This window comes from Saccoglossus kowalevskii, chromosome 20 (assembly GCF_978046115.1).
Source record: "Saccoglossus kowalevskii chromosome 20, keSacKowa6.1, whole genome shotgun sequence".
NCBI classification, from domain to species: domain Eukaryota; kingdom Metazoa; phylum Hemichordata; class Enteropneusta; family Harrimaniidae; genus Saccoglossus; species Saccoglossus kowalevskii.
The window spans coordinates 7,688,457-7,703,618 of NC_140660.1; the positions used below are offsets into that span (position 1 = coordinate 7,688,457).

The window sequence follows — 15,162 nt, forward strand, 5'->3', positions numbered from 1 at the left end:
GAAGCTGCTTAAGAAACCTGGAATGTTCTGAAAAGTGGCGATTTTGTGGTGATTATATCGGCCATTCCATTCACAAATCTATTTGTTCATCAGACACTGGAACAACTTATCAGAGACAACAAGGTTGCTAGAAAAATTACTGAATTGCTCCTGAGCTAATCAATCTTATTCAATAATTCCAAGACTATGGTGACCATGCAAAAATCAAGGAACATTATTAACTGAGTGGTTCAGTATCACTTCGCATGTTTAACAATTGAGCCACAATCAAGGAGGGCATTATCAAACACTGTGGTAGAACCCCCTTCTCGTGTAAGACAATAAAGCTTATGAACATGGCATCTAATACGGAAGTTCCAGAAACTGCCAAGAAAGATATTCTCCTCAGAGATGCCAAGGGGAGCAACAGGTTTGAAGAGTTTGTGTCTGAGAGATTGGATGTATCTACAGCGGAGAATTCAATTTGGAATCCAATGGGAAAATGAAGACATTCAGTAGATGTCAGAGGAAGAAAATATGCAAAATTGGTAATAAACTTGTTAAGTTAAGAGAGGATCGACAACTATTGGCAAGATTTCTTGTAGTTCAGCAGTCACGCCCTAGTATGATTCAGTCACTATGTGAGACAATTGGAAAATATGAATTTTCTGTTATCCCCAGGTCACTTTTCTTCCCAGACGGCCTTCTTCTTATCCCAGCTGACAAGAGTGCCTTTGTCCATGCTATCGAAGCATATAAAATGAAACCATCAAGTGAGTTTAGAGAAGTCTTGCCCAACGTACTAAAGAGATTGGAGGGTCGATACAATGTTTGCATTATCAATGCGATGGCAGTTGTCCAAGCTATCAAGAAAGATGGTGAATTGTCATGACTTTGCACAAGCTTTTGTTCGAAGCATTCATACAGTTATTTTTGAGTATGAAGAAGGAAGAGTTATCTTTGATAAATATATAAACAACTCTCTGAAAGTTCAGACACGAGGCCGGTGTTGACCTGATTTGACATCAAGGATTCAATGAATATCAAATTAGTACCACTGAAAACCCTGCTGTCTCACACTCAAACAAAATCTAAACTAAAAGAGTACATGGGCAAAGCTCTACTCCATGAATATGGTGATAGCAGCAAGATTTTAGTTGTTGTGTATGGAACCTCAACGTATTCCAACAAACTAGATGTCTTTGATCCCGATATTGGTGAGCACTCACATGAGGAAGCAGACATTATTGATCCCGATGCATGTGCTGGATGCATCCAAGAGTGCTGGAGTAATTCGGGATATAGATGTGTATTCACCAGATACAGATGTGTTCATTTTTTTAATGGACTTGTTTTCGACTAACAACATTCCAGGCGAGCTTCATTTCATCTCCGGAAAAGGAAAAGTGAAGCATACAATTGACATACATGCAAGATGTTCAGCAGTTGGAAGTGAGAAAAGTAAAGGATTACTGGGCCTCCATGCGTTTACCGATGCTGGTTGGGGAGGAAAATAGTGGGTTTATAAAGTAAACAGTGATTGTTAAATTTTAAACAACTTTTTAACAGTATCAATATTTCATATTGTCATTCTCTGATTAGGCAGTACCTCATAATGTTTCAAAAAATAAAAAAAAATGTTTTACTTAATTTATTCTATTTAAAATCAGAAGAAGAAAAAAACACTTTGAAACTTTGAAATTCAAAATAGCGGCCCAAGACATTGCTGGGAAAAATGGCATCCAACATTTTTTGAAATCAGCACATCAAAATGAATAAAGTAGGCCAATAAAATCCATTTTGGCACACAAATCGAGCTGAAATACATATCAAACTGCACTATTATCGTACTGAAAATCCCGCAGAAATTGTTTTGTTTACGCTCATAAGTATTAATTTCAATTGATTGCGCCTGAATGACTATCCCCTCCAGGTTTATTTATTTTGTTTTACGATATTCGTCTTTGTTTATTAATATTTCAGGCATAACAATGAAACCCACAACAATGGTTACTGTGATGCTTGCCGTCTGTACATCCTGGTTAATGGCAGTCTAAAAACCGGAACCGGAACTAACTAATTAATTACCCAAGACTATATATATATATATTCATCGTCAAACAGAAGTAAAATTTCTTTTCTTAATGAATTTGCAATTTCCAGATAACACTTTGTCGTCTTTTTACTGTATAGTATTTTTTGCGTCATATACCACTGTCATATTGCCATTGTTCATATAATTTAACGTACCAACCAATCAGAGAGGACGTTATTAAAATTGTTCTGCACATATAGTTTGTAACATAAGTTGTGATTGACCTATTTTTCACAATCTCAAATATTTTACTTGTAATATATCGATTTGTATTATACGGACATACACTGTATTATAGTGAAACCGGAATAAATGGGCGAATACTTGCGGTGCAATCTATCCATTGTTTCATTCCATTCTCCCACCCTGTGTGTTTTAATAATATAACTTTTACGTGATTGTCGACAAACCAATTTCATTTTATAGAACAGTTTAGCCCTTTCACCACCAGTTGCCTCTTTTCGTCACAAGTTCGCAAAATAGTCTCATTTTCCTTCACAACAAAACTAGCAAAAAATTGTTTGGAGTAAAAACTGAAAATCTCTTGTGTCTGTTGGCACTAAAATTAGGGTTCATTTCCAGAAATACTGAAGAATACAAAAAAAGTGCAGAGAAATTGGGGTTGGAAAGTCAGCTCAAGTACAACATGACTTTTTTGGAACGACTCTGAGATAAAATATCAAGACTGCAGGCTGAGGAATGTTAGTGGAAAAAGAACTTGTATCTAGTTGAGACCGAGTACTAAGTGTTATCAGACTTAAAACACACAGTCCAAAATATTGATATATCTTATATATTATAAGTTTTGAAGGTATCTAGTGAGTCAAGTGAACAATTTATTTGTTTATTTATTTATTTATTCCATATGAAATAACTTACAAAACAATAGGAAAAAAGAAATAGAGTCACGACATTCTTAATAAGTGAGACCGTAACATATATTTCAAACAAAATGTGGTAGAAAAGTCAGTGAATAGAATTATGGCAGGTGAACCCTGCACGCAAGAGTTCATGATGATCAACCTGTACGTATTCAAATGCCAATTATTAACACTTCATAGCTGAAACGCGAATCACCACCACGGAGTCTCACAAAGTTCAATGGGAGCATGAGTATAACTATTACCGCTATGAGAGCCCTGATTTCGAACCCTGACTTTATAGTTATTCTTAGTACTGTAATACTTGGCCAATGTTTAATCATTGATGTCATTCAGATGAGAGGAACTGTTATATAATCTATATAAAATTCAGAGGACAATTTGTAGGAAAAAAACGTGTTTTATGAATAGTTCCACTGCGAGATTTCGAGTATTGCGTGGAAGACGCGAACCGAACATCTGCTGTAAAAATCGAACGGTTTTAAATTTGAATTTCATTTTTATACCTCACTATCAAAATGCCGATTTTTGAGAGGGAGTATTGTTTTAAAATACCTTTACTTTATCAAAATTGACCATCATCAAATGTGTATAGCAAATCATTAAGCTTGGAAATAGCCCCAGAGTATTTTCCCCGTTTGTCGAATCTCACGCGATGTTGTAAAGCTGCTACGCCGTTATGATCTTTGTTTGCCCTGTTGTTACGTACGATTTCACGCATTACGCGGGATCTCGCAGTAAACGGAAAATGGTCTATTCCGAGAAAATTCATATTACAACGAACGAGAGAGCTAGTAGGAGTTGGGAAAAAAGTCGTATGGTTATTTATACAACTCCTGGCCTAGTGCTTATTTCTGTAACATTGGGAAACGCCATAATTTGTTTACATACATACCACAGTTACGTTCCATGCTTATGTACATGAGATACTTAGTGTCAGGATTTTCTTATCTCAGAGGTGTGGTTGAAATTTCAGATAAAGTGTTTGCTGTAACTGTGCTTAGATTCCAATAAACTACACATATCACTTTGGATGTAAATCATATAGCTAGCCTATTCAAGACTCATATATTATCTCATCAAAACCACTATTTCTGTAAATGCTACTTTATTTAATGCTACTCTACTAATACCTAATACAGGATTTTCTTATCTCAGAGGTGTGGTTGAAATTTCAGATAAAGTGTTTGCTGTAACTGTGCTTAGATTCCAATAAACTACACATATCACTTTGGATGTAAATCATATAGCTAGCCTATTCAAGACTCATATATTATCTCATCAAAACCACTATTTCTGTAAATGCTACTTTATTTAATGCTACTCTACTAATACCTAATAATACCTAGAAATCAGTAAGACCATACTGACAATCCCGATCTGTATGGAAATAACATAATCATGATCGGTAGACCCAAGTTCAAAACATACCTTAGGCTGAAGACAGAAAACCTTGAGTGAATGTGCCACAGACTCAATGGGAAGGCCAATTCCTCCAGTTGAGATTCATTCACTAACAAATGCGACTTGGTTGACGCCAGGATAGCACATTAAATTGTCATTTGAAAAAAAGAGATGGCCGCACAATCTTGTCATGTAGTCCCAACAAGAATATGGCTTCTGTGGTAAAAATTCACTATGTGTCAACACTATCACTTCCAATTTGCACATAAAAAAAAGCTCGGGAGAGACGACAGTGACATTCGATGACCGGAACTGTCACCTGGCACAACAAATTAAAAAAAATCCGGCATGTAAGTGCACAAGGATACACAATGTAATGCACATGTCCAGTAGATCAGAATGTGCTTCTTACAATCACTGATGCTGAGATTTACCATGTATCAAGTGAAATGGAATGCCAAATGGTGTCAGCCTTTGCACAGGTTTTCATTAACATTTGCTTTTCCGTACAATCATGTCCTGCACCTTCTGTGGTCGTCTACTGTAGGTACAAAATGAATGGCTCAGAAAACTAATGTACTGGTGACACACTGAGCAAAATGCATGGATATTGATGATCGCACAAACTTTAGTTTAGTTTCAAAGCAGATGATAGTGTGTAGACAAATAACGAGTTAGATATATAATCGACCTTGAACCACTGGGCCTGGTTGAAAAATGAAAAGTTCGTATAAAAGAAGAATAATTAAAAGCTCTCGTAGTTTAATGGTTAATAAAACAGACTAGCATGCTATAGGCCTGGGCTTGAAATGATGTGTTTAAAGACTTAATTACCTTCGCTTGTAGTTTTAGTACAAACATCCTACTTCCTACATTACGTCACGGTGAGGTCAGTAGAGTTCTAAGGCAGATATTTTTAGTGGGACAACATAGAGCTGACGTGGGCAGCAAAAAAATCTTTCATCGACCACCAAATTTCAGCATCTCATAGTAAATAATTGGGTATATTGAGTACCTAATAGGCAGGTTGATGATTCTAATTCGAGGAAAATGTGTGTTTTGTGCTTAAATATGTAACAGGTGCAAATACATCAGGAGAACTGGTGAACTTGGGAGAGTGCTCACTCGAAAACAATAAACATGTGCGGATATTCAATTCACTTCATCTATAAAGAACAAAAGCAGCCAGCAAACGTGTCTTTCGAGTGAGACACAACTCATTCTTTAGTCTCAATGATCATGTCGCCAATAATATTACCAGAGATGATGACACATCTATGAAATTGTTCTTCAATTTGCAAGTCCAGGCGTCAGAGTACATGTAGTAGCAGAACGGGAGAGGTTTGGTGTACCCCTAGAACCAATTCCACTCAGAGGCAAACAAGTTTAAAACGTAGGAAAGTGTGGAGAGTAAGTGACGTTGATAATATATGCAAGGTGGTAACATCACATCTGTCTTTCACGTGATGATATGACATTATTGCCAAGAACATAAACCGCTGTGGAAGACCTGAAAAATTGCAGTAGATATCATACGCGATGAGTGATTCTGATGAGGCAGCAGAACAGGTTTACAAAGCTGATATACAATCATATGTGCTGGCATTAGAATAGATTCGTTGTATATTTCGTATATGTTATATTATGTAGATCGGGTAAAACTGTTTCTTGATAATCCTTGTCACATAAAGAGCATCACAGTATTGTGGTGCCGTAGCTATGTCATAGGAACGCTCTATGTTGCTATGATGCACGCCACTGAACCGTGTATTTCTGAGTGAGCTGCTGTGGAACGCCGCTCAAAACAGCTAAAAGTGGACCAAACATCACAAACTGTATTTGAATGTACATATGTTACACATGTAGGGGGTAAGTCTTGTTTAGTACAGTACATTTTTTGAGAGTTTTCGAATGCTGTTTTCCCTGTGTTCCTGACAGTAAAAATGCTCGGATATTTGCTCCAGAGAAGAAGAGTTAACTTCATTAACTTACACAGCATGGTCACTTACAATTGGGAAAGGACGTTGGGAACCAGCAAACTCCTGAGATATATCTGTCACAAGATTATCTTGTCATGAAGCAATGTTCTTCACACCCTCTGCCACACACCCTCTGCGTCTGCCATTGATTACATTGTGAATGTCAGCAATTACACTATAGCATTATCAATACAATTGCTTCATTGCTTGCCAGCATCCTTTATTCTATGTTTTTGTCTTATTAACTCAAATCCTTCAAATAGAAGTGTGCATGAAATCATGAGAAGAATCGGTGTGTATTGCCGTGTGATATCTGTCATAAAAGGTGATTGGCATGTCATACGTGTTGCTTCTGGGTTCCGCGACTGATGCTGCTGCCATGGTGGCCATAGTTTACAATAACATCTACCTTGATGCTTTTAAAACACTCGTGGAATTGGGCAACGAGACGACTACGTACATTTTCCCTTGATACCCACACTTCTACTACATTAGTGAAGCGTTGTTCAAAGATGCGACCGGGATATCGTACCAGTTACGTTGATTTGGACGATCACCACAATGCAGTAACAGATTCTTCTAGGATATAGACTTCGATTAAAATTGAAATACCCATACTGTAAGATGACTGTCATCAGAATAGACGTCTTTTGGACTTATACATTACAGACGTGGTCGTTGACCACAATTAGTGATTATCACAGCCAATCACATAACCAACAGATTGCCTGAACCTGGAAAAAACCTGGACTGTTTAAACAGTTATAATTGTTTTGATAAATGTAAGGTTTATCGATGAATAATACAGTATATCTTAAATGGCGGAGGTCGTCGTGCAGCACATGTTCGAAGCATGGTATATTACACGCGTTGTATACGTTGGAGCCCATGTTGAACAGGACACGGTGCAACAACCACCACACTTTAATGTACGATCATTAACAAAACATCAATTACATGTGATAAAATGAGTCAAAGTGATTCCTATGAAAAACATCTAATGTCCGGGTAAGTTTAAGCTTCATTTTTATAGCTGGTAAATATATTTTTGTAGACTCAAATGAATTCAAAATTTATGTAATCCCTCCTCTGATGACGTCAAACAAATAGCTTATATGAATTAATTTAATTCTGGTACAAATAATAACACTCAGAATAAGAGGTGAGGCATATTTACATCAGATTGTGGAGTATTTTCCGTTTAATCACGCTATAATTTAACTTGTTGATATACTAACCTATTTGTTTACATTGTATTTATTTTAGCACCGATAACATACTTTGTTCTTTCCACACAGTATTGTTTGTGTTGACATACTCATGCTCACCACATACTGGCCACCATTTTGAACTAAATATCATTGTAATGATATATAGAATGTATCATTTTTTGACCATTTTACCATTTCCACTCGTTTTTATATTGTATTATGTATTCCTAGTATTATTTAAATTAAATATTATATATTGACCAGTTTAATATTCAGTACCAGTTTAATATTCAGTACATCTAAAAATATCACATTATTTATCGTATGTTATGAAACACAGAAATTATAGAACCAAATGGCAATACTGAGCATCATGTCACTGAAGACTTCACTCAAGCGTATAATGTATTCGATCTACACACCGTAGCTGACAAACAGGATGATGTACCAATCAATGAGAGTCGAGCACTGCACACAAAACACTACTGGAAAGCATTCTTAGGAATTACAATGGGATTACTGGCAGGTGTAAGTCTAGGTATCTCTGATATATTCGCTCTGTTATGTGTAAAGATTGGTTATTCACCATCACAGGTTATACTTGTCAAATCATTGATGATGATGGCAATAACTATCCCGTTGCTTGTCTACAAGAAAATTAATATTCTGAAACTCAAACGGAAAGACACTATTTTGAACATTTGAAAAGTGTTAGTGAGAACGGAGCAGACGTAGTCTTCTACTACGCCATGGATGGGATTGGAATGGGAGATGCAACCTCATTAGCAGCAGGTACATTACCAATATTTGCACCTGTATTTGCCTGCATATTCATACAAGAGAAGTATAAACCCCGTGACTGTATTGGTATTGCCATAAATGTTGCTGGTATCATATTAATATCACGACCTGAATTCATATTTGGTACAGCTGCCGCTTCCTCGGATCTTGGTTATATGTATGCTGTAGCAGCAGGTCTCTTTATATCCATCGGTGCTGTATGTGCTAGAACGATGTCTGATGATCTTTCCCTAATAGTTGTAATTTTCTATAATGGGTTATTTGTTTATGTTGATATTAGTGTACCCTACAAGTAGTGAACGGATATATGCATTGATACCTGAATATCCTATAACGATTCCATATCTAGTAGGGATGGTTGCATTGTTCCTTGTCTTCTTGTATTCGTTTAACAGATCTCTACAATTACAGAGTGTGGGTAAAACATCAATTTTAACGAATGACTGTCTTGTAGTCAGCTTTATCGCAGATGTTACTGTGTTTCACCAGGAACTGATTAGCTTGGAATTAATTGGTGCTGCACTAATAATTCTAAGTTCCATTATTGTCTGTGTGATTACTTGGCTTGAAACAAGACACAACTTTCATGAAAAAACTAAACTTCTTCGGCATTCAAAGCAAAACAAATAAACAATATGAAGAAACTAAACCGTAGTCATCATGCAGTGTATACATAAAATTAGTGATAATCCACATATATATTCTAGTAGTAAGGGAACCTGTACATCGGCTTGTAATTGTGAATGGTGTGTGAATATAGGCTATTTCCACTTAGAATAATAGTCCACATATTTCAGCTGACGCTTTTGATATTTAATAATTTAATCATTATTATATTAAATATTATTAAATAATTTAATAATATTTTAATAACTGACAAAGACAATTTGATTTGTTGTACAACTTTCAATTCAAAAACAAAAATTATGATTTTAATTTGGTATTAAGTGTCTTGCGCTTGTTCCAGTGGGCGATCGCTACTCGGTACGTCGTTCTGACCATGTTTATACTAGGCTTTATCTTTGTGCGTAATTATATTCTACACGTTGTTTGTGACGTCATAGATTCGGACTACGCATGCGCATCTAGTCATTGAAAGTGTTCATTCACTACACTACATTTCAAAGAATCTTTTTCATAACAAAGATTCGTATTGTTACGCATTTGCTGATTTGTGTATATGATCATATATTTGTCTGCAATTTCGATTCACATAAAAAGTAAAAAAATAAAGTTTGTTTAGTTTATTTTGGGTCGGGTTTTTTATTATATTTTTTTGTAAATGTTGTAAAACCATGTGCTCACATTTGGGAAACAGTTTTACTGAAAGTAGTGATATACATGTATAACGTTACTGTCATTAAGAGTAAATTGATTTCTTTTACCAACCTGATTTAACTATAAATAGCACGGAATCGTTTTGTTTTGAATACATCTTTTTCATGGAAAACGCTCTCAAATCTTCAATACTGAGATATATATGGCGAAAATCTAAAATCTATCTGTTTCTGGTTAGCATGTCAGTTCCAAAGGCCATGATTTGAAGTTTCTTTTCATTTAAACCAACGACAAGAAGAAGAGGCAGTGTGCCTACTATTGGTGACGCGATGTCTCGTTCATGCATATGCGGAGAGAATTCCTCAATATTACATGGCAAAAGAAAGAAAATTGCATCTCCGCATCGTTTTATAATCAAAAGTAGAAACAGATCCTTTTAGGTATTGGGTATGTTCTGTATTGTTGCCTAGCAAAATTTGCCACCGTATATCAGTTTGATTCTTAATTATTAATCTCAGTAATTCACACAAATTCCATGAGGTTATTACAAAAATACTACAAAGTATACCCGATTGCAGTACAGCAAATGTATTACCCAACGCTTTATATAATGTTATATAGATGATGGCGTGACTAGAGGTCAGCCTCGTACACACATCGCTCCTAAACATTTTATTCCTTTACTTACGTTTCCATATCTACGAATGAAGTGTCAGGACTGTGGGCAAGCAACAGCTAAGCTGTGCCAAGGTGATTTACATCTATGTAAAAATTGTCAGCTTGTTCGCTTTCCACCTGCGCCAAAGTCACCGAAAATGGCCGACCAACGTATAGACAATGAAACTTCAAAAGAAGACAACAAGTCCGATAAGATTCAAGCAACTCCAACTGAACTGACATCAAATGTAGATAAACTAGACTGACATGGAAGTTAAATTACTGGAATTAGAACTATCCGTCACATACGTGAGTGATTGTTTTGACAATTTCAAAGAACAGATCGTACAACTCAAAGCTGAAAATGACGACCTTAGAGAAATGTTGACAGAAACAAGGGATGAAATAAACGACTGCAACAATATTCACAATTCTATTATTATTATTATTATTCCCTGTGTACCTGTAAATATTCCATGACAGACACAGCTGACATTCAACCCACTAAATATATCTGTAAAGAATATTCACTGGAACAATTTAATACAGATAGACACTTAAAAAATCTTTTTCAGTTTTCAATTTAAATATTAGATCTTCTTCAAAACATTTTGAAAAACTTATTTCAATCTTCAATGTCTCACAATAAGTCTAATTGTTCTCTTTATACTATTCCAGCATACCAATTTATCACCTTTAGTCGTCAACATTCCCAAGGTGGGGGTGTAGCCTTGTATTTACATAACTCATTATCATTTACTCGCTTCAATCATTTACAAATTACCCATTGTGAATCTATCTTTGTTGAAACAACCCTTGATAAAAGAATATTGTAATTGCAGTCATTTTTCGGAAACCCAAAACCCCTCTTCAGGAATTCATTAATACCGGTAGTTTTGATCAGGTTTAAACTATTTTTCCACTGCGAATAAGAAATGTATCATTCTGGGTAATCTCAATATTGATATCATTTTGGACGCCCCCTTAGAAACACTTTTAAACAGCTATAACTTTTCCCAGTTGATTAATGTCCCAACTAGAGGAGTTACTCCAAATACTAGTACTGTCATTGATCACGTGATCACCAACATCACCGACTATTATGTTGAGTGTTGTACTTTGCATGCTGATATTAGTGACCACCATCGTTTAATTTCCATTTTTGATTTTTTTTTCTCAAAATGCAACATTTTACAAGTGTGATTTCTCTTTGTACAATCCAAATCTGTTTATTTCTGATTTAAATAATATTTGTTGGCAGCCAGTTTATGATTGTAATGATCCCAATCAGGCCCTCAAAATATTCTATGAATTATTTTGTAATGTAACAACCAAGCAGGCTTCAGTTAAAATATATCATAGCAAATGTTACCTTTTCGAAAACCTTGAAATAGACTACACAATGTATAAATCAGAAATAAATATAAGAAATCTTCTGACAAAGCTCCTAAAAAGCAAAACGAGATTATTATGTTACAAGACTAAAATCTACCATTGGCAATACTAATAAAACATGGCAAATTATCAATAGTATATTAAATAATAATAGAGCTACATTTACTAAACAATTGAATTGCAATAAGGATGGTAGAGTGTTGTCTGAAGATATCGAAATTGCCACTAAGGTTAATGATTTTTCAACAATATCGGCTCTAATCTTGCCACCCAAATCCAATCATCAAAACATTTTACCCATTAACTTTCCGCTGAGAATTTAAGATATGAGTTTAAATCAAAATTAAAAGAGTTTATTCTTTCAAACTAATTTATTTATGTTTCTGATAATATGTGTATGTAATTTAATTGATTTTTCAACCTTGATCTCAAGATAAATAATTCTGTGATAATGGAGCGGTCTTCGAGTGTATTAACTCGGAGACTCCAAATCCAGATTAGTACGCAGTGCTCGACGCTTATTGATTGGTGCATCATCTTGTTTGACAGTAATGGTTTGTAGTTCGAAGACATTGGACACACGAGTGGAGCTTCAGCGATAAGATTATCGGTATTGCCATTTGCTCCCATGATTTCAGTGTTTTAAACCATACATTATGTAAGATAGTCATTTTGGATTTTCCGAAATTAATATTAACATATTCGAGTAACTCAACCAAATAGTCAGTATAATATGGTATAATATTTAAATAAAATAGTAGGGACACGTAATTTACCTAAAGTAATTAGTAAATAGACGCAAATAGTCAATTATAATATTTGAGTGGCCAATATCTGATAAACTGCATACATGTTAATTTATTGATATTTATTTTTAAATGGCGACTAGTAACACAGATTGCACAATAGAAGGTTCAACGTACTCTATCGGTGACAAGATAATTTATAGTTTGAATAAACGGGAACATAAATTATAATGTATCTGAAAAAAAATGTGCCTCAGTTTAGTTTTTGATCTGTGTGTTTTATTACTATGTACATGGATAGAATATTATGAATTGAATGTGGCTGCAAGTTATATGTATGACATCATCAGCAAAAAACTTACATGAATGAGGTATTGAGTCTGAATATATCAATATAAAATAAAGATATTTAAACTTGGCAAGATCATGTTTTTAGGGTAAGACGCCGAGCCTTTAGATTTGAATCAGTAACTCACTATTTATTGTATTTTTCGGATGACATCACATAATATGCATTTACCCACAAAATAATCCGATACTAGCTTGGTACCTATAAATAAAGATCACACGGATTCAAAGGTGAGAAGCATATTCAACAGATATATGTACTTTTCATGTGTGTTTAGTCTCACTGTATCTCTCAAATAATTAGTTGTCGTCGTCCACACTCACGGCCTTTGCAATATGTATCTCCTATGATGAGTTGTTTGTTTTAAACATTTTGTCGTACTGATGTTTCTTGGTCGCCATTTTGAATGAAATGTTATTGAATAAATATCTACAACGTAAAATACTATAATTGTTCAATTATAAGGACAATATATATTACAATTATACCACATTGTAGCTCAGTTGAATTACTCACAATTATTAGGAAAATTTTTGATAATGCTTTGACAGATATACCAGTGTAAAATATTGTATTTAATGTTTATGTAATTGTTTATGTTCCTGCTATTTCAATTTACACAGAGCAGTACATCAATAAATTTACATTAATAAGGTGAAAATTTATGTGTTTGAGTAACTTAATTGACCATATTCCCCCTATTTAAAAAAACTATTTTCTAACCTGTACATGTGCATTACTACGTTGCTCTCATTATGTATAACACATATTCTTTTTTAAAATATTCCCTCGTGCCAAAAGCTCTGAATTGCTTTGCTATGATAAAACATTGTTGACATTTTTTTTCATAAATTCAAACAATGGTAGATGTTGTGTTTTTTTGATAGAATAGATGTTTCAGGCAGCTTTATATGACAAGTATATATTGAATATAAGTGAGATATTCATACACAAAACTGCTGTCATGTTACGATCGTTCAAATCATCATACTTGTTTTTCATTTCAATGTAAGGAGTTTGATTTCAACATACAATGGAAATAAACAAGATATAATATGAATTTTAAATAATATGAACTTATTACGAGGATACCTCAAGTATGCACGAAGATGCGCGGCGTACTGTTTGAGTGGATCCTCGTATTAACCTTATTATTATACATCTTTTCCTTCCAAGGATACACCATGGGAATGCCGAAACCCGAAATGTTTGGAACAGATTTAGCGAACTTCTTTGTGTGGAGTTCGGTCAAAGTCTGCCAGCCACATTTGATTTTATTACTCCATATTTGGAATTCGTATTTCCTAATATGGTAGGATGAAAATATTACAAGCGAGTCGTAGAACCTCTGCAGAACTGGTTGGTACCGATGTATGGTTGCAAGCCACAGGAAATGCCATAGGAACGTTTCACTTTTAGGGGCTGTAGCTGGAGCAGCATTGAGTCTAGGTGTGAATCATGAAAATAATAAATCAGAATCTCAAACCACATGAAGTAATGCAGTGGTATAATTTGTTTGGCAGTGTTACACAATCCGGGAATTTCACCACAGAAGAAGTACTATGACAGAACCCCACACCCTCCCCGTGGCTTTCGTTGCGTATGGAAGTTATTTTCACGAGTGATGCGGTATATCCAGCAGCCGTACTGTCACGAGCGAAGCAGAATACACCGCATCTCGAGTGAAAATAACTTCCATACGCAACGAAAGCCACGGGGAGGGTGTGGGGTTCTGTTATTATTACATATGTTCCATACTTGATTATTTCGTATTAAAAAAAGAACGTGCAAACCGGGAGGGAATTTAGGTCGGGGAACCCCATTGCCCATTAATATGTTCCAATATAAGTGTTACGCCCTAGCAGCGCGTGTCAGTGTAGAACGGGCCCGGAGAACGCGTGTCACTGTTTGTTTGAAATTAAAATAATCAGACGTCTAATCTGAGTCACTGTCCGAATAAATAACTCGTTGACGTTTAGTTGGGACCACGGCAGAACCAGAACTTGACCTGGACAACTATGATACACAGTTTATGTTAAAGTTAAAAGTTCCACCACAGAATTGTGCATTAGCAAACATGCCGTGCAACTGCGGTACTCCACAGACGGGATGACTTTCGTCGACAGCGGTTGTCGCTTAGCTGCACCACAGTCCTTCGTTGAGGGACTGTGGCTTCACGCTACACCTTCGTGTGTGATGTTGCTTGCTGGTTGTGGATTGACTGAGTCTTGATTACCGGTTAAAATGTTGCTCTTTTGGCGTTGGTAATTTTTATTTGGAACTGAGTAACGCCGCAACGTCACCAGCAGAAACCTGGTATCTCGGTGCTGATGGTTGCGGCTGCATAGTAATTGCTGATTTTACTGCTGGTGGATCTTCTGAGAGCC

The 15,162-nt window shown here is 35.5% G+C and overlaps 2 protein-coding genes across 2 annotated transcripts in view; both read left to right on the top strand.

Annotated features, from left to right (window-relative positions):
• LOC100369495 (angiotensin-converting enzyme-like) overlaps nt 1–2,413 on the top strand; it is a 34,486-nt gene extending 32,073 nt beyond the window's left edge. Inside the window, exon 19 of the mRNA XM_085494732.1 lies at nt 1,963–2,413. Coding sequence (XP_085350858.1) covers nt 1,963–2,036 — 74 coding nt within the window. The 3' untranslated portion in view covers nt 2,037–2,413. The remainder of the gene's footprint in view (nt 1–1,962) is intronic.
• A 5,885-nt stretch (nt 2,414–8,298) lies between these two features.
• On the top strand, nt 8,299–8,646 carry LOC146729967 (solute carrier family 35 member G1-like). Its single transcript, XM_085494733.1, has one exon. The coding sequence runs from the start codon at nt 8,299–8,301 to the stop codon at nt 8,644–8,646; it is 348 nt and encodes a 115-aa protein (XP_085350859.1).
• The last annotated feature ends 6,516 nt before the right edge of the window (nt 8,647–15,162 follow it).

What these genes read in the sequence shown, in the direction of transcription:
- LOC146729967 (XM_085494733.1), top strand. Translation starts at nt 8,299, where the DNA reads ATGGATGGGATTGGAATGGGAGATGCAACCTCATTAGCAGCAGGTACA.